Here is a 20,338-nt window from a genome sequence, read left to right as displayed (position 1 = left end):
AGTGGATAATGTCCCGAGAATAACCTAAAGGGTCTATAGTATATGGATAAGGCTGGATACCTTATCCTGACAACACTATGGATATGGTCCACTTTGTAAATGTTACAGACGACTCGATCCAGGTCGTTCGTGTGGAGACATGCGATTGAGGGTATCCTATACAATGAGTTTGTATAAGACCGGGCCGCGAAATAACCAATCTTTATATATAACACCATTAACTAACAGATTGCTATTTTTTAGGATGATCATGCAACTCATTCTCAATCTTGAGTGAGTTATGGACTCCTACTCGTGAGGACTCGTCCTTTGATCTATATGGGTGAGAGTGACCCGAGTCGCCGACTCAATATTCCTATCATTTTGGGAACGAGATCGAGTGGGGAGCTGGCAACATAACTCACACGATGGAATTCATTTCTCCCCAACTCTAGGGAGTAGATGAGTGTTCTCTCAAATGCTGACTCTGGGACTTGAACAAGGTGCCCCACCCTCTCAATGGCCTGATAGGGACTTCCGGTTATTGGTCGGACCATAATCGGGTTGTTCATTAGAGAAGCAGTGGTATTTAAGAAGTAAGACGTAACTCAACAGTGAAACGGTAATTTGACCCAACTTGAGTTACGAGCACTAGTGAAGGATTGACTTGTCATTAATGGTCGTTTATCCATGGACACAAAAACATTCTACAGTGAAAAAAGTGCAACTGCGGGTCTTTAGTGGAGTGACCCGTAGTTAACGAATGTTGATTAACTCTGTCAATGAGTTTGACCGATTAATCTTGTATCGTTAGAGCTTCTGATCTGTAAGTCCATTAGGTTCCCTCGCTGGCTTACAATGGGTAAAACGAGGATTAAGTTTTTGGAAAATTTTAAAATGTTCAAATTGCTCAAGAGATTATATGTACATTGATACATTATAATATATAGTTAATTCTAAATTAAAACTATCTATTATGACAGATATTATTTGAATGAGATTCAAATAAAATTAATATGAATAAGATTCATATTAAAACTAGAGGTTGAAAATAATGTGCATAAGATGTATGAGAGAAATGCTTTATAATATGATTCTAATTTTGTAATAAATAATTAAGTGTTAATTATTTATTTGATTTATATATATATATGTTAATTAATTGTTAATTTGATTAATAATTAATTATTATTTACTAATGAATATGATTATTAATAAATTATATATATATTAATATTAATTATTAATCGATAATATTAATTAATTAATATTTAATATTTAACTCCCCTAGGAGTGGGGAGTTTTATGACGTGGGGTAACTCCCCACGTCATAAGATTGGTTTTGTTTTGCAAAAAGATTCTGCTTAGTACAGAACAGAAGAACTCCTAGTAGATCTTTCTCAAGCTCCCTCTCAATTCTCCTACTTGTTCCAAACAAAAGCTCCCACAAGCAAGATTTCGTACCCCGAGGATAGCATGGAAGATCATTTGGTGGTGTTCAGGAGATTGAATCGTTGAAGAAGAGTTCTTCAAAGGTAAGGGAAAACATTTTCCCGTGTATTTCACATTTTGCATTATGGATTTTGTTCTTCTAAAATTCATGAACTAAAATCATCGTTTCCGCTACGGGATTCATTAACAGAAGAACTTTATAAGTTTCCAAAAATTGAAGATACAGATCAAGAAATTGAATTTCAATTATTTGTGGAAACATATAAATTGGTAGAACCATTGATAAAAGAAAGAGATGCTGTATATGAATCACTCACATATTCTTCTGAATTATACGTATCTGCAGGATTAATTTGGAAAACCCGTAGGGATATGCAAGAACAAACAATTTTTATTGGAAACATTCCTCTAATGAATTCCCTGGGAACTTCTATAGTAAATGGAATATACAGAATTGTGATCAGTCAAATATTGCAAAGCCCCGGTATCTATTACCGGATCCCATCAGTTATTGTATTATTTATTATATTTTTGGAAGTAATTTGATAGAGGTTATATAGGTATTTTCATATGGTACAAACAAGATTTTATTAATATTTATTTTTCACCTTTTTGTAAAAACAGTGTCAGTTTAGAACTAACATCATAACAAACCTTCATTGTAAATATGCATTAATATTCAATGCAAACAATGTCAGTTACGAATGAATAATGTCGGTCATTGCAATGTCAGTTAACGACTGACATTGTTCGGATAAACAATGTCAGTTGAGAATCGACATCATACACTAACCGACATTGTAGTCTACGATGACACGCGATTCCATGTCAGTTGAAAATTGACATTGAACTAGCCGACATTGTAGCCCAACAATGTCGGTTACTTTGATGTCAGTTCACGACCGACATAGTTTAAGAACCGACATCGTTGGCTACGATGACACGCAATTCGATGTCGGTTGTGGAACCGACATCGTATATATATGATGTCAGTTTTAAACTGACATCAAAGACCAATTTTGTTGTAGTGACTAACTGACATCAAGAAATGGCTAGCAACTAAGTTACAAATGAAAGATTTGGGAGAAGCGTAGTTTGTTCTTGGGATTCCAATTCTAAGGAATCGTAAGAACAAAATGCTAGCCTTGTCTCAAGCAACTTATATCGACAAAATGTTTGTCTGATATTCGATGCAAAATTCCAAAAAGGGTTTATTACCTTTCCAGCATATGGAATTTATCTGTCTAAGGAACAATGTCCTAAGACACCTCAACAAGTTGAGAATATAAGACGCATACTCTATGCTTCAGTAGTGGGCAGCCAAATATATGTCATGTTATGTACTAGATCTTACATTTGCTTTGTAGTAGGGATGGTCAGTAAGTATCAATCCAATTTAAGATATGATCACTGTTAAGGGGATCCTCAAGTATCTTAAGAGAATGAGGGACTATAAGCTCATGTATGGGTCTAAGAATTTGATTGTTACAGGGTACACAAGCTTTGATTTCTAAACTGACAAGGATTCTAAGAAATCCATGTCGGGATCAGTGTTCACTCTTAATGGAGGAGCTATAGTATGATGAAGCGTCAAAGAAAGATGCATCGCCGACTCCACAATGAAGGTCAAGTATATTGCAGCTTGTGAAACAGCAAAAGAGGCAGTATGGCTTAGAAAGTTCTTAACCGATTTGGAAGTTGTTCCAAATATGAATTTACCCATCACACTTTATTGTGATAATAGTGGTGTTGTGGCAAACTCCAAAGAACCTCGAAGTCACAAAAAAGACAAACATATCGAGAGGAACCTCGAAATCATTTGGTATCTTTCATATCATTTGTTTCGTTATTGTCATTGATGTCATTCATATCATTGACCCTCATTCAAAAAAATAAAAAAATGAAAACATCTTGCATTGTTACTTTAGGCTATTGCTTGCTATTCTCTAGTTTCAACTCGCCACGAACAATCAAGCAAGCATCTCAAGAAAAGGGTATTCACACCACACCAAGCTTACCCCACAAAAGAGAGAGAAGCCGAGAGGTCAAGTAAGGGAGTGAGTGAGAGATATAAATTGTTATTTGCTCTTAACCTTTACTTGTGTAATGATGGCAATAAGAGGAAAATCTCAAAAGTCCCAAGAAGAAAGATATTAGTCTCAAGTAAGCGATGAAAGGCTTAGAGAAGCTCAAATCCAAACATTTGCAAGATTCACTCAAAGGCTTGAAGATCTTACCAAATCCTTACAAATGATGAACACTCGCGTTCAAGGATTGGAAAGACTTGAAAGAGTGCCACAACAGAGGAGACATATGAGTCCAAGAGAGGCATCTGAAGACTGCCAAGAAGAAAAGGTAAGAACTTTAGAAGGTTATTATGCTAACGAAGACCCTTATGATGTAGAACCTCCAAGGAGAGCGTATGTTGGCCAAGGAAGAGGAAGGATACAACTCATCCGAGAGAGGCAAAGAAATGAGAACTACCTAGGGAGCATCAAGTTGAAGATTCCTACCTTCCATGGAAAGTCCACACCCGAGGAATTCGAAGCATGGGAGAAGGAGATTGAGTTAGTATTGCATGTCATGACTATGATGATGGCAAGAAGGTAATTCTAGCAATCACTCATTTTTAAGATTATGCAATAACTTGGTGGGATAAAGTGGTGCCCCATAGGAGAACGAACCATGAAGGACCGCCCCTGCACGCCCCACCTGCCATGCCAGCACCCCTTTACACGCTTACCTGCCCTCGTCTAGCGCACGCCCGCCCGCCTATGCTTGGTGCGTGCCCCAACCGCCAACCCCATGCGCGTGTCCTACTGCCAACCATATGCGCGCGCCCCTCCGTTTGCTACCGCCACCTTCATGGGCGCCCACCCTTTGGCGCCAATTTCATTTGCTTGCCGGCCACTCCATGAACATTTTAGGAAAATATTTTCCTAATTTGTTTCAAAATATTTGAGGAAATTGTTTTGAGTTAGATTTTATTTGCTTTTATTTTTAGCAAAAATTTTCAATTTTTGGCAAGTATTTTGTTTAATTTTTATTTTTTGTTAGATTTTAGGTTTAGTTTTAATTATCAAAATTCTTGTAAATGCCATAGGCCTTAGCGTATAAATAGATGTGTTCCCCTCTTGTTTTAGACATCTTGGAATTGTATAAAATCGAAGTTGAGAGAGTTCTCTCCCTAAATTGTCGTGTGCAAACCCCCCACCCCAAATATTGTCATCCTTTGTATGGGTCGAACTTAGGAGAGCTTTATTTTACCCTCGGAGCATGCTTGTTTGATTGGTCATCAAACTCGTGGAGTGTTTCTAGCCTCCAACATAGTGAGTTATTTGTCTGCTCAAGGTAACGACTGCAAAGATAATTCATCTAACTCTTATACTTTCTAGTTGAAACAACTTATACGATTAGATTCAAGTGGCTAGTGGCTCGAGAAGTTCATACGCTTGAGTTGTCGCGTATCACAAATATGTATATTTCTTTGGAAATGAGAAACATGAATAGAAAACGATATCAAACCAGAATTATAAATTCTTTATATGTGTGTATATATATGTATATAAACGGCTATATGATTCATAAAAAAAAAGATCTAAGAATGTGAACTGATAAACCAAGTGTATCAAAAATATTAGTAATGTTTCAATCAATTGAGCTTTGTTTAATCAATATTATGATGAATGATGAGATTACGCTTAAATAAGTATTACTATTGATAGATTAGTTATAAAATCAACATAAACATAATTAAGGCATTAGTTCTCTTTTCTATAAATTGATGGTTGGAATTAGAATAATTATAATGTTATATTCTAGAAAAATAGTTACAGAACCATAAATCATGTTGGGATAATGGAACCAAAACAGATGATCCGTGTCCTACGAGGAAAAGAATTTTCAGCACTACTACGAATTCCTACAAGTAGGATATTTTTGTTTTATAAAGGATTACATCATTGTTACCCTATAAGGATATATTTTGCTTGACTTGAGTGTTTCTAGGTAGTGTGTGAAGAGTAGTCTGTATCCAGTAGGTTTAGTGAGGGTATTTTCAGTTGTGTAATTCTAGGTAACCATTGTTAGGGTACTTAGAAACAAGATAGTCATCGAATATGGGAAATTGGGGTTTCTAACCCCATTATATAACTCACATGGATTTTTGACCATTTTTTAAAAAAACCTAATTTGTGACCCCTTTGTGACCCTTTCAACATTTTGTCTTTGTAAAATTACCAAAATATCCTTTGTTTATTTTAAGTAAAATTATCCACCAATTTCTTCTCCCAACCCTTAGCATTTTTTTTTTAATTTTGAATCTAATATAGATTAATTTATTACTTAAGAAACGAATCCACACAAAAAAATTTGTAGATTAAATTATCCAATAAGTAAATTAGGGTGAAAAAAAGATTTGATGATCAAAGAATAAATGCATAAGATTTGTCCGGAATTAATTACAAAAAAAAAATTAAGGTTTCACAAATGTCGTGCCAAAATTGCATTAAATGCCCGAGATTTAATTGACAATAAAGGCTAAAAGAAACTGGAATTAAGAGGGAGATAATGCAAAAAAAAAAAAAAAAACTGGAATTGGGATCCCGGACCGAGATGGAGGATCCCGGTCCGGGTTAGAAGGATCCCGGTCCGGGATTGAACCATCCCGGACCGAGATTGCAGAATCCCGGATAGAATAGTAACCTGGTCCGGGATGATTCAATCCTGGACCGGGATCCCTTCTAACCCGGACCGGGATCCTCCAATCCCGGTCCGGGATCCCAATTCCATTTTTTTTTTTATACATTCTCCCTCCTCTTGATCCTATTGTTATCAATTAAATCTTGAGCATTTAATGCAATATTGTCTCGAGATTTTTGTACTATTGACTTTTTTGTAATTAAATTCGCACAAATTATATAATTATGTACGTTTTTTATTTTTTCCATATTAAATTTTTAATTTACTATTTGAGTTAGATATTTTTCTTAAAAGTTAGATTTTTTAGGTTGTAATTAATTATTGTGAGATATTTGTGGAGGGAATAAAGATTTGTAGAGAGAGATGTTAATTTTGAAACATGAGGAGGGTGCTACGGTAATTTCACATTTAAAAATTATGAAATTATTAATAAATAAAGAAGAGTGGGGTAATAGATCAGTTTTTTTCAAAATGGGGTCATAAATCCAAAGTGAATTATGGGAAGGGTCAAAATTTCAAATTTCCCATCGGATATGTTAAGTGAGATCTATTGTAATATTCCCAAGTATATTAGAACCTGCTTTTTTGGCATTATAATTCGTGTGTTAAACTTTTTCTATTTCTATCTCTTATTCCTTTGTTATTGTTACTTACTAATATGCTTTTAATCTCTAGAAGAGGAAAATAAAATAGTTCATGTTTGAAGAACTTACAAAATGATCGATTTATCCATATTTTTTTCACATCAAGTTAGAATAAGGAAAAAATCATTGCACTTTGAGGAGAAATTTAGGCATTATGTAAACTAACGAGGAAACTCAAAAGGGGCTTAGGCCCGACCTAAGGGCTGCCCACCTTGATCCAAGTTGAACTGCCCATTGTTGGCCAATGCGGAATTCGGGAAAGTACCTTGGAACTTGGTTCATCAGCGACCCAGGTTGGAAGTAGGGGCCACTATTGAGGGTGAGCTAGCACACCACCTCGGCCAACATCACCTTGATCCCAGGTCTTAGCCACCTGGGCCAACTTCACCATAACCAACACCACCTCGAGCCTAACCACGACTAACATCACCTCAATCTCAGCCACCTCAACCAACTGGCTAATACCCCCTCGACCACAATGGGGTTGACCAATACCACCTCGACTCGGCCAGGTCAGCTCCGTCGAAAGTCAGTCAGCCACCTGGTGGGAGATTCAGGGAGAGGGGAAACCCTTTGAATTCTTCTCAAGCTATTTTCTACTTCTCTCCTCCCTCTTAAACTCGGACACTAATTTAATCATCGTGGTAGGCTCCACTAGGTTCAATCTGATAAGCGCCAAGGTTGCTCGGGTTTACAAAGCTAGAGGTCCTTCTAGGATCCTTGCAAACATTCACAAAAACGACTAACTTACCGAATGATTCCAACCAAGAGTAAGGTTAGAAGATGAATCACTCTTAGATCGGACTTAGAATCTACGATGGTCACTCCTAGATCCTAAGACGACTCACTCCAGAATTAGCTTGATCGAGACTAATCCAATGAATCGGTTTAACATCAAACCTAAAGCAAGATTTGAAAGAAGCAACACCAAAAGTGTTAAGGAACAAAAGTTCTTGAATTTTAATATGTTTTGAATCCTCCAAAACAAGGTGATTACAAGCCTTTAAATAGGCCAAAGGGTCGTTCAACATGAGGAACACCAAAAGTCTTTCAAATCCTATTTAATGCAAATTGTAGAAAATAAGACATGCAAATTAAAACATGATTGCACATCAAACTAGACAACTAAATGTGAATCCAAAAACGTAAAATTGCTTTAAATTGTCTTGGAAATCACATGTAGGAGGCGCTTTACGTTTGGATGAGATTTGACAAGCTTTGACATCACAAACTCCCAAGAGGTGCAATCTGCAAAGGCACCTGTTCACCAATCTGCACACTTTTTTTGTCCTCCGTGCCATCTCTCAAAATAGACAACTTTTCCCGTGCCATCTTTGCTCCATTCTCTTCTTGACTCATTAAATTAACATTGTAAAAAATTTTTGCCTCAGAAATCTTTGTCTCCTCGTGTGCATTAGCTAGCCTTTGAAGATGTATTATGAAAACTTCTTGAATCTTCTTTGCTTTGCTTCTTGTAATTGGTCCTCCGGGTACAGTCAATGGATCCGTGGTTGGATTTGCATCATCCCCCCTTTCTTTAAAAGGATTTGTCCCCAAATCAAGGTCTTCATTTCCTACATCAAAAGGAGTCAAATCAGCCACATTAAAAGTAGAACTTACATTATACTCACCTCGAAGATCCAATTTGTACGCATTGTCATTGATCCGTTCAAGCACTTGAAAAGGACCATCTCCTCTTGGTTGAAGTTTTGACTTCCTCTGATCTGGAAACCGTTCCTTTCGTAGATGAACCCAAACCCAATCACCTTGGTTAAAAATAACTTTCTTTCTCCCTTGGTTCTTGCGACTTACTAGCTTTCGATTCTTGTTCTCAATCCGTTCCTTGATCTCTTTGTGTAACGTTTTGATGTATTCGGCTTTAGACAAAGCTGCATCACTTGTAAACATATTAGGTGGCAAAGGTGTTAAATCTAAAGGAGTTAGAGGATTAAAGCCATAAACAACCTCAAATGGTGAACAATGGGTGGTGCTATGTACAGCTCTATTATATGCAAACTCCACAAAAGGTAGAGTCTCTTCCCAAGACTTAAGATTTTTAGAAATGAGTGACCTAAGCAAGACCCCTAATGTTCTATTAACCACCTCAGTTTGACCATCGGTTTGTGGGTGACAAGTTGTAGAAAACAAAAGCTTGGTACCCAATTTGCCCCATAAAACTTTCCAAAAATTACTTAAAAACTTAGCATCTCGATCACTAACAATGGTTTTAGGAACGCCATGTAGTCTAACCACTTTCCTAAAGAAAAGATTAGCTATATTAGTAGCATCATCTATTTTGTTACATGGAATGAAATGTGCCATTTTACTAAACCTATCAACCACCACAAAAATGCTATCATGATGTCTTCTAGTTTTTGGTAACCCCAAAACGAAATCCATGCTAATGTCAACCCACGGTTCACTAGAAACTTCTAAAGGTGTGTAAAGACCATGTGGTTGAGTCTTAGACTTAGCCTCCTTACATTTGAAACATTGCTTGCACACTTTGTTCACATCTTTCCTCATTTGTAACCAATAAAAGTGTTCACACAACATGCTATATGTTTTAAATTCTCCAAAATGTCCCATAAGTCCTCCCCCATGAGCCTCCTTTACAAGCAACTCCCGAATGGAACACTTAGGAATACAAAGCTTACCTTTCCTAAAAAGCATACCGTCAAACACAAGATAATCATGTATATTTTTCCCTTCCAAACATTGCTCATACACATCATAAAATTCCGATTTCTCAACTTTGTACAACTCAATCATATGCTTAAAACCAAGAATTTTTGCACTAAGTGAAGAAAATAGAGCATACCTCCTTGATAATGCATCGGCCACTACATTGTCCTTACCTTTTTTGTAATGAATGACATAAGGAAATGTCTCGATGAACTCCACCCATTTAGCATGCCTCCGATTTAACTTTGTTTGGCTTTTGAGGTGCTTCAAACTTTCATGATCGGTATGGATAACAAACTCTTTTGGCCATAAGTAGTGTTGCCAAACTTGTAAAGCCCAGTGCATGGAGTTCCTTGTCATAAGTTGGGTAGTTAAGCTGTGCTCCATTTAGCTTCTCACTAAAGAACATGATCGGCCTTTTTTCTTGCATCAAAACAGCTCCTATACCTATCCCACTTGCATCACATTCAATCTCAAAAGATTTGTCAAAGTCGGGCAAAACAAGACAAGGTGCATGGCTCAATTTATCTTTCAATTCATTGAATGCATTTTCTTGCTTTTCTTTCCACTCAAATTTAGCATGCTTCTTAACAAGTTCATTTAATGGTGAGGCTATGCTACTGAAATCTTTAATAAACCTCCTATAAAAACTAGCCAACCCATGAAAAGACCTTACCTCGGTTGCATTGGTGGGTGTTGGCCACTCTCGAATAGCCTTTACCTTTTCCTCATCAACTTTCACCCCATCCTTTCCAACAATGAACCCTAAGAAGTTGACTTGGTCTTGACAAAAACTACACTTTTTGAAGTTGGCATAAAGCTTTTCTTCTCTAAGTTTTAGTAAAATTGTCTTGACATGCAAAATATGATCATTGAAGCTTTTTGAGTAAACAAGAATATCATCAAAGTATACAACAACAAATTTTCCAATGTATTCTCTCAAAACATGATTCATTAGCCTCATAAAAGTACTTGGTGCATTAGTAAGGCCAAATGGCATAACAATCCATTCATACAACCCAAACTTTGTTTTGAAAGCTGTTTTCCACTCATCTCCCACATGCATTCGAATTTGATGGTAACCACTTTTAAGATCTATTTTTGAAAACAGATTAGCACCATGTAATTCATCTAACATGTCATCCAATCTAGGAATAGGATGTCGATACTTTACCGTGATTTTGTTGATGGCTCGACAATCAACACACATCCTCCATGTGCCATCTTTCTTGGGTACCAAAATTACCGGAACCGAGCAAGGACTCATACTTTCTCTAACATAACCTTTCTCCATGAGTTCTTCCACTTGCCTTTGAATCTCCTTGGTTTCGGTGGGATTGGTCCTATAGGCAGCCATGTTTGGGAGAGTTGCACCTGGTATAAAGTCAATTTGATGTTCAATCCCTCTAAGAGGAGGTAAACCCGTAGGTGCATCTTCATGGGGAAACATGTCATTAAATTCCTGCAAAAGAGACTTAAATGCACTTGGCAAAACATCATGAGATTTTGTTTCAATTGCTAAACACATACCTTTGCACATAAGCACAAAATGTGGCTCTTGGGTTAACAACACATTTCTCAATTCACTCTTTCTTACAATCAAACTCACATTCTTTCTTTTCAACTCATCTTTTTTTTCTTCTTGATTTTTACTCTCATTTTGCCTTTCACTCTTCTCTTTTTTTTCACTAGTCTCACTTTTGCTCTCTTCTCTCCTCTCTTTTTCTTCAAATTCTTTTCTTTTCTTCTCTAATTTCAAGTGGTCACAATGTACTTCAAATGGAGACAACGGAAGTAAAGTAAATTTCTTTCCTTTCAAAGTAAAACTATACTTGTTCAACAGCCCATCATATGTGACCTCTCTATCATATTGCCATGGTCGGCTCAATAGTATATCCCCCGCATTCATAGGGACAACATCACAAAGGACTTCATCTTTGTATCTTCCCAATGTAAAAGGAATAAGAGCTTGGGAGTTTACCTTTAGTTCTCCTTTGTTTGTCAACCATTGAAGTTTGTATGGTTTTGGATGTGGACGTGTAGCAAGTTGAAGTCTCTTAACAAGAAAACTACTTACCACATTTGTGCAACTTCCACTATCACTCACCAAGCTACACGGATTTCCTTCAATTAAGCATCTTGTGTGAAACAAGTTTTCCCTTTGATCTTCAACTTTCTCTTCCTTGATTTGTACACTAAGTACCCTTCTTGTTATCAAGGATATGAAGTTACCTTCTTCAATATACTCTTCATCACGTTCTTCAAATTCTTCATCATGTTCCTCACAATCATCATCCGAGTCAACTACATCATTTCTTATCACCATAACTCTTTTATTGACACAATCTTTACTCATGTGTCCAAACCCTTTGCACTTCCAACATTGAATAGAACTAGTCTTTTCCCTTACCTCCTTTGGAGCTTCATTCTTTTTAGTATTGGAACTTTCTCCCTCCATTCTTTTGGCAGCTACGAACTTTCCTTTTGGCTGCAATGATTCATTCCTATTCACAAAACCAGCCTTATTCCAAGCATTAGAATTGGAATATGTATTAGCTTTAGATGTGTACCTTTTTGAATACTCCTTTTCTTCCTTCAATTGATCTTCAATTTTGACAGCATAATGGTACATATCTTCTAGGTAAGGCGGTGGATTTCTATCAACAGCATGAGCAATTTCTCGATTCAAACCTCCAAGGAATCTAGACATGGTGTCTTCCTCTTCTTCTCGGATTTGGGTTTTTAGCATTAAGGTCTCCATCTCTTGATAATACTCAACAACACTTTTCGTTCCCTGCCTCAAAGCTTGCAGTTTAGTTTTCAAATCTCTTTCATAGTGTTTTGGAACGTACCTCCTTCTCATGGCTTCTTTGAGTTCTTCCCAAGTGTCTAATGGATCCTCCTCCTTCCTTCTTCTTTCTAATTTGAGATTTTGATACCATTCACCGGCATGATTGGTGAATTCAGCAATGGCGAGTCTCATCTTCGTATTCTCACTATATGTATAGCAATCAAACACATGTTCTATCTTCCTTTCCCATTGCAAGTAAGCATCGGGGTCCGCCGTTCCACTAAAGGGTGGAATCTTGAGTTTAACTCCGCCATCCCTATTTTCATTTAATCTTTCCAATCTTCTAGGTTGCATGACGTTGGCAAAGTTATTTCGTCCTCTTCCTCTCCCATTTCTTCTTCCTCCAACTTGTCTTTCTTGTTCAGCAAGGTCAAACGCATCATCTTCTTGTAAGGCTCGTTCTTCTCTTTGTTGTTGCGCTCTCCTTTCTTGTCTATCTTCCATCATCATTTCCATCATTCCTTGAATTGCTTGAAGAATCACCATGTTAGGATCTTGCGGTACTTGTGGTACTCCATCCTGTGCCATTTTGTTAGAAACAATAATAATGATAATAAGGACCTTACCACTCTTCTCACCAAGATTTCACTCAAGGACACTCGTGTTTATCACTCAAGGGTAGGCTTTTGGTACTAGGTCAAAGATGTAAGGGTTGGCTTAAATTTTGGTGCAATCTTGCTTAAAGCTTGATATAACTAATTCAATGATCAACTCTCACAAACTAAGACTACAGAAACTCAATCTTAGGATAAACAACTTGATAATTTAAACAAAACACAACATAATGAAAAGAACCTTTCGTGTGCCTCGGATCTTCGAATGCTTTTTTTTCTACGGTTTTCTTTCTTTTTGCTATTGTTTTTTTCTTTCTTTTGCTTCTGTTTTTTTTTCCTTTTTTTTTCTTTTGCTTCTAATTTTTTTTTCTTTGCTAATGATCCGAGAGCAAAATACAAGAATTTCAAGACAAGTTATGTCTTGTTACACTTTGTAAGAAACTACTTTCGAAAAAGGAAAATAACAGAAAAATAAAATTAAATAAAGTAAAGATATTTCACCTCTAGAACCGGCCAAAGGATGTCGACCAATGCTCTGATACCAAATGATAAGCGCCAAGGTTGCTCGGGTTTACAAAGCTAGAGGTCCTTCTAGGATCCTTGCAAACATTCACAAAAACGACTAACTTACCGAATGATTCCAACCAAGAGTAAGGTTAGAAGATGAATCACTCTTAGATCGGACTTAAAATCTACGATGGTCACTCCTAGATCCTAAGACGACTCACTCCAGAATTAGCTTGATCGAGACTAATCCAATGAATCGGTTTAACATCAAACCTAAAGCAAGATTTGAAAGAAGCAACACCAAAAGTGTTAAGGAACAAAAGTTCTTGAATTTTAATATGTTTTGAATCCTCCAAAACAAGGTGATTACAAGCCTTTAAATAGGCCAAAGGGTCGTTCAACATGAGGAACACCAAAAGTCTTTCAAATCCTATTTAATGCAAATTGTAGAAAATAAGACATGCAAATTAAAACATGATTGCACATCAAACTAGACAACTAAATGTGAATCCAAAAACGTAAAATTGCTTTAAATTGTCTTGGAAATCACATGTAGGAGGCGCTTTACGTTTGGATGAGATTTGACAAGCTTTGACATCACAAACTCCCAAGAGGTGCAATCTGCAAAGGCACCTGTTCACCAATCTGCACACTTTTTTTGTCCTCCGTGCCATCTCTCAAAATAGACAACTTTTCTCATTAAATTAACATTGTAAAGAATTTTTGCCTCAGAAATCTTTGTCTACTCGTGTGCATTAGCTAGCCTTTGAAGATGTATTATGAAAACCTCTTGAATCTTCTTTGCTTTGCTTCTTGTAATTGGTCCCCCGGGTACAGTCAATGGATCCGTGGTTGGATTTGCATCACAATCGGCCTCTTATTTTACGCTTCAACAAAAACTACAAAAGTGGTGTGCATATTGAGTTTTTTGCAACTCTTCATCAACAACAAGTCAAACAATAACAAAAAACCAGACAACGCAATTTCTTCCTTGAATTCAAAAAACCCAGAAGCATCAAATTAGTTAGCCTAATTGTGTAAGAATCTGCAATCAAAGAGCTTTTTTGGGAATCCCCAACTAATTTGAAGGAGAGGAGAAAGTAGTGGACAAGACATGATGCTGTACAATTTATTAAGAGTTGTTGAGGCAATAACCAATTTCATTCAACAACAAACCCACAAAACTGAAACCCAAATTTTTTATTTAATTTCGTAATCAATGACCAGTGAGACACGACAGAATTCTCTGGCTCCTGAACCTGACAAGCTGTGGCGGTGGCCCATTGCGGGTGTTGGCCTGATCCTCCGCCGAGAAAGCGCCGAAGGAGTTGTATCTCCGGTGAGCCCCGCCGCGGGGGCCGAGATCTGGTGCTGCAGAAGCAGAAGAAGTTTTGGGGTAGACGTGGCAGGGGGGCGGTTTGACGTAGAAGTCAGCAATGTTGTAATTAGATTGAGAAGCGGCGGCGACGTCCGGCGAAAGCACTGAGTATTGACTCCGGATCCTGTTTTTCTTCATTGCTCTGTAGAACATCGGAATCAAACCCTCCATTGTTGTTGAGTTTCGTCCACCGCAGAAACCAGTTTTGGAAATGGAAGACTTTTCAACGCGTGTTTGGTTGGGTTTGGGTTTCTTGGGTGGGTATATATATTTTTAAATGCAACGCCCACCACTACGCAAATTCTTTCTTTGGTGAACAAGTCCAACACGTCATTCTCCTTTTTCCTTTTTTTTTTAATTCACACAGCCATCGCCTGGTGACTTGATTTTCCTAGAAAATAATAATGGATTTACTCAATATATGTGCTCCCCTGAGTTGGTGTGTATATAAATAAAATATACCATACCCCAATGGTTTTTGAAGAAGTTCTCTATGACAGGTGATTTTGCTTTCTAGAATTTCACGCTCTAAATAACAGTTATTTATAATATTAAATAAATTTAAGTGAGACGAGACGACTCCACTAATTTTGGCCCTACACAACCACTTGAAAAAATAGTTAGAAGTGATAAAAACAAAAGATATTTGAAGCATGTTGAGCTAGAAAGATTTTCGATGTAATTTATTATTTTGAAAATCTTTGGCCATATCAGTATAATTTATTTAATCTTCGTATGAGCAATCAAATTTATAATAAATAAATAATGTAGTGGGGGTAATAGTACATCCATGCTTGCCCACCCAACAAAAAAAAAATGGAGCAATAAATTTGTTAATTCCTCACATGTCGATTTTCTTTTTCTTTTTCTTCTTTTTTTTTTAAATTAAAGTGAATTTCTAGCGACAAATCAAACAGGTTCTCCATTTTTTGTCCTAAAACATAACTACATGAACAGATTGAATTAAATAATTTAACTAGAGAGAGAAAGAGAGGGTTTAATGGAGATCGAACAAAATGTACATCTCATATGAGTTTCAAATTTAGTATTATAATAAGGAGTGGCATGGGCATCGGGGATAGGGATCAGCTTATTTTATTCCTTCATCGTTATCTTACCGTTGAAATAAAAGTTAAAAGGAAAAAAGAAAAAAAGAAAACATAAGCTGTGTCCTAACTTCTATTGACTTGCTTGCCATTTAATTAGTTTGTGGCAACATCAAACAGAATAGAATAGAATAGAATAGAATAAAACAAAACATGGCATTCAGTAGGAGAGACCATAGAATCAACCAAACCCATGATTGATAGGAAGGAAAGAGATTTGAATTTTATTTCGAAACAGGCTTCTTGATGAGCTGTCTAAAGTCCAAAACCAAACACAGTTCAGTCCTATCAGAAAATCAGCTGCTTCTGATATTCTTTTGTTACTACAATAAATAAGTCGAGAAAATTTGCTATACGAAAATACCATACTCCTTCCATTTATTCCTTCCATTTATATAATAAATAGAAGTGATGTGACAATTGAAAGAAGTATAGTACTCCATAGTACCAGAAATTTTTTTGTGACTGTGGTTGTGGTATTGCAATATTTTGAAATATAACCAAAAACAACTTTGGTACCTGTCAAAATAGAAACCAATTCCACTTTGATGGTATTTTTTCTTTGAAAGCCTAATCCATCTCTATAATATAGCTACCACCCACTCACCCTCTACATGTTACAACAGTAATAATGTTTTACCAGACAAGTTTCCCCAAGGTAAGTGTCCAAATAGTCCCAAAATTTAGTATAATGACAAAATTTAAGTAGTTCTTTTTCCTTTTTTTTTTCTTTTTTTTTTTATCAAATTCATAGTCATGTTTTTCTTTAAATCTAACTTTTTACCCAGATCTAAATGTTCGATTATAACTTTTTTTTTATATAGGAAACGAGTAAATATATTAAAAGTTGAGAGAACTGTAAAAGGAGGGGATGAGAACAAACAGTTTCATGTGGTTCCAATAAACACCAAAAAATGATAATAAGAACAAGAAACTTCAGCATGCACCTGAGCAATTTGGCCAAGTTCTTGACGCAAGGTCTTCGTTTCATCGGTTAATATTCGCTTCTGTTCTAAATAATTAAACAAATTAGTTGCATGTGGTTTCCAGTATTCAATACTCTGAACTTCTCTGGCATAGAATGGGTAAATATAAAATATCAGAAGCTCGTTGACCACTCAATTCCGTTTGCAATTTTACACAAGGAAACTGGAAACAGGTCATTTCCTAAGAAGCAAACACTTAAAAGTTAAAACCGATGATTAAATTAAACTGTAGCGCATAATGTTAGCTCAAATCATAAAATATCCAATTTATTTTCTTCATATGCGACTCCTTTTCTTCGCAGAGTAACTCCTATTTCATCCTCCACACAGGAATATGAAAGCTAAATAAATTACCATTTTAATCTTTATAGTTGGTGATTGGTTTCAATTTAATCTTTTCCTTACGGTTTTATAAGTATCAGTTTGGTATTTGTAGTTGGTTAAATCTCTCAAAAGTTATCGATGTTACCAAATGTTATTAACTTTTTTATGTGGCATGTTTTCTTTGGACATGGTAGAGAGTCAATAAGTGGCATATGGTAGAACCAGACATTGAGTTGGCATAAATAAAAATGATTTAGGAGAAAAAACCAAACCATAGAGACAGAAATTAAAATTTAAACCCTGACCAAATCATTGGGACTAAAATTATAATTTAACCGTTATGGATGCAATTTCATCAATTAGTTAAAACTTAGGACCACACCAAGATATACAGCAGATCAGCAGGCAAATAAAGGTCAAAATTCTAACGTTCGTGTGTGTAGATATGCAGTATATAAATATGACTATAATATCAAGGAATTTACCTTGCGCAATTCTTTCCAGAGGAGCAGCCAGCATCTTCAATCAAATTGCAAATAGCAAAAGCTTAGATAGATGACCATGAATTCCCAGAAGAATCGTCTTCCCTCACAAATCCACCATATTGGTACTGGGCGCTGTCTTTATAATATGACAGAATAAAGATTCAAATATGGTGAAGTGAAATTCAATTCAAACAAAGATAAACTTAGGGTACACAATGGATACAAATAGTGGTCCTATGGTGAGTTTGAAATCCAATGAGAAAGCATTCTTTCTCATCCTTGACGCGGTTGGTAAGATTTATTGTGCTAGGAGTGGGAGTGAAACTAAAAGGTTAAGAATCAAACAACCCATTTTTGTAGCATAAATTCCAATCTGAGTCCCGTGAAGCGCCCAAGCCACCTCCATCCGTGCTAATGGATTCCGCACAAGAACATGGTAGTTGTTGATGAGACACTATTTGTTTACAATTTTCATATGATTTGGTCTTGTCACTTATTAAACAAGAATTGTTAGTCACCATAGGATCAGCCCCACAATCATTGTGTTCCAGATGAGTCTCAAGGTTATCTGACAAGCTAATGTTACAAGAATCTGCAGTCTCTTCTTCTTCATCTGATAAGCATCGGCAACTATCAAACTCGTCCATCTCGTAGATACGGCTCATTAACCCTTCCCTCCATGATACTCTCATCTGGGATTTTAACAACTCCTCACAGGAAGAATTGCTATTCCTAAATGCCTGATCATCAAGAATCTTCTGAAATTGAGTAAGATCCATGGAGTTGGATATTGTGGCCAGACAATCAAATTGGAAACTCAAATCTGTTGTACTCATTATTGCTTTAGGGCTGTCCCGAGATAGATTTGCTAGTGAGAACAATTCAGACCATGAATTCTGATCATGTTTCTCACAACTTTCTACAGATAACCACGGAGGGAAAACTTTTTGAGCTGAACTTGAGTCTGATTGTGGTGTCCGGATGACATTTTCACTACTTAACGAATCCATTGAGAATGGAGAGTTCTCCTCATTGAGTTGATACCTTTGTTGTCTTCTTCCCTCATTTAAAATAACATCCAAGCAATTAGGAGCGCATGTGGGAGATGAGGGAACTGGATCCTGAAAGGGTAACGGCTCCAAGAAACCTTGAAACTCTGGAGGACTGTACACGTCCGGAGGAAGAGCATCAACGGATGACGGTGAAGGAAGAGAACAAAGTGTGATGGACTCTGGAAGACTCTCGGACTGAGGCGAAGTATTTCGAGACTTGTCTTTCTGATCCTCATCCACCTCATTGCAGGGGGACAAAAGCCAATTCATAGAAGCTCCAATGGGTGAAGGGACCTTTAAAACAGCTGAAATAGTCGTGTCCCTTGTGATGCTTCCATCTTCTTCTTCTTCTTCATTATCAAAATTCTGAATAGGCTTGAGTTTAGAAATGGAGGTAGCATTCTCTCCGACAATGAGAACCCCTCTTGGTCTGCACTTTCTCTTATCAGAGATCCCAGAAACTACGTAGCCAGCACCATAGCAAACAGGTGTAACTGCAGACACGAGGGCTGAATCACATTGTATTTCTGGCGATGCAGAGGGTTGAACAGGAGGTGTTTTGCTACGACTTGTGTTTGAATTTTCCTCTACGGCCTTGTCAACTGTGGAATCCAAATCTGAGCCGTTCTCCATTTTACGCAGGGGAGTGAAATTGAAAGCACTGGAATATAAACTAAGCTCAGAAGGCCGACATTTATCATCAACCATCCTCACTAAACCATGTTTCTCCAACTCCTCACCATCAGATTCCAACTTTTCCACAGTCGCTAGAGAAGACATTTGAGACTTTTGGCTACCTACTGGACCCGGTTTCTTCCCGGATTGCCACCTATACAAACAGGGAGAGTTTTTCTTCAACGTCTCCGACTTGCTCGAGCTAGGTTTCGAAGGCCTAGAATCGTGTTTAACAGCGCGTTTGGGAACATTCTCCTTTAGCGGCTTAGATCTAATAGGTTTAATCGAGCGTACATTTGAAGTGGATTTGGGGGTTTTGGAAGATGCTTTAAGCCTATTAGCGGAAGAAGAAGAGGAATGAGAAAGAAAGAACCTGAGGCAGCCTCTGGGGGCGTCAATGGAGGCGGAGGAAGTGTCACTACTGATACTGGCGCTATTGCAGGTAGTGGTGCTGCCGCCGCCATTGCCGGTGGTGGAAATGCCATTGAGAACATGCAAGGGGCTTCGAAGACCCTGCTGCTGCTGCTGCTTCTTCTTAGTGGCGTGGATTTGGGAGGGAGGCGAAGACGAAGAAGGGTTCAGGATTACGTTGGATGGAAATGTAGGGCTCATCTGCGAAGGGATGGAAGCTGGTTCTGGAATCTGGAAGTGCTAGCGAGAGAGAGAAATGAAAGCAGATCTGAGAGTGAGAGTAGTGTATAGAGGAACTGTAGATGCAGTTTTTGAAAACAGACTGCTGGGGATTGGAATTCTACTGTGTGCCTTTTGTTCAAATCAATTTCAAATATTGACCCCAATTTTGTTTCGTATTTACTCAGCTGCCCCCTGGCCTCACATTTGGGTAATCTCATATTCTCAACTATGAAGTTTATTATATTCTATTTTAAATTTAAATAAAGGGTAAAGTTAATTTTTTTTTTCTCGACTAAACTATATTTTATTAAAATATTCCCGAGCTT

The 20,338-nt window shown here is 37.1% G+C and overlaps 3 protein-coding genes across 6 annotated transcripts; all 3 read right to left on the bottom strand.

The window, feature by feature from the left end:
- Positions 1-9,596: 9,596 nt before the first annotated feature.
- Positions 9,597-12,781, bottom strand: LOC148211880 (uncharacterized). Its single transcript, XM_088122854.1, has one exon. The coding sequence runs from the start codon at positions 12,769-12,771 to the stop codon at positions 9,736-9,738; it is 3,036 nt and encodes a 1,011-aa protein (XP_087978980.1). The 5' UTR covers positions 12,772-12,781; the 3' UTR covers positions 9,597-9,735.
- Positions 12,782-14,474: 1,693 nt separating this feature from the next.
- Positions 14,475-15,022, bottom strand: LOC148211879 (uncharacterized). The gene has a single exon (XM_088122858.1). It carries the CDS (start codon positions 14,920-14,922, stop codon positions 14,590-14,592), a length of 333 nt encoding a protein of 110 aa, XP_087978984.1. The 5' UTR covers positions 14,923-15,022; the 3' UTR covers positions 14,475-14,589.
- A 1,630-nt stretch (positions 15,023-16,652) lies between these two features.
- LOC111021801 (GPI-anchored adhesin-like protein) lies at positions 16,653-20,133 on the bottom strand. Of its 4 annotated transcripts, none has more exons than XM_022298868.2 (2): positions 17,653-20,133; positions 16,653-17,024 (listed from the first exon to the last, which is right to left on the bottom strand). In XM_022298868.2, the coding sequence occupies exon 1, from the start codon at positions 19,989-19,991 to the stop codon at positions 17,985-17,987; it is 2,007 nt and encodes a 668-aa protein (XP_022154560.1). In that variant the 5' UTR covers positions 19,992-20,133; the 3' UTR covers positions 16,653-17,024; positions 17,653-17,984. The 4 variants fall into 4 exon arrangements, with proteins under 4 accessions (XP_022154560.1, XP_087978982.1, XP_087978981.1 ...); XM_088122856.1 differs by having other exon boundaries at positions 16,653-16,928; XM_088122855.1 differs by having other exon boundaries at positions 16,653-16,869.
- Positions 20,134-20,338: the final 205 nt, after the last annotated feature.

Source organism: Momordica charantia (assembly GCF_013281855.1).
Source record: "Momordica charantia cultivar OHB3-1 chromosome 4 unlocalized genomic scaffold, Mcharantia_2.0 BLBB01000004.1, whole genome shotgun sequence".
NCBI classification, from domain to species: Eukaryota; Viridiplantae; Streptophyta; class Magnoliopsida; order Cucurbitales; family Cucurbitaceae; genus Momordica; species Momordica charantia.
Note: the sequence above shows the minus strand (reverse complement) of the source record. Positions and strands in the feature narration are given on the sequence as shown.

Bases quoted from the DNA above. Each gene is read 5' to 3' on its own strand.
- LOC111021801 (XM_022298868.2), bottom strand. From the start codon at position 19,991: ATGAGCCCTACATTTCCATCCAACGTAATCCTGAACCCTTCTTCGTCT.
- LOC148211880 (XM_088122854.1), bottom strand. From the start codon at position 12,771: ATGATGGAAATGATGATGGAAGATAGACAAGAAAGGAGAGCGCAACAA.
- LOC148211879 (XM_088122858.1), bottom strand. From the start codon at position 14,922: ATGGAGGGTTTGATTCCGATGTTCTACAGAGCAATGAAGAAAAACAGG.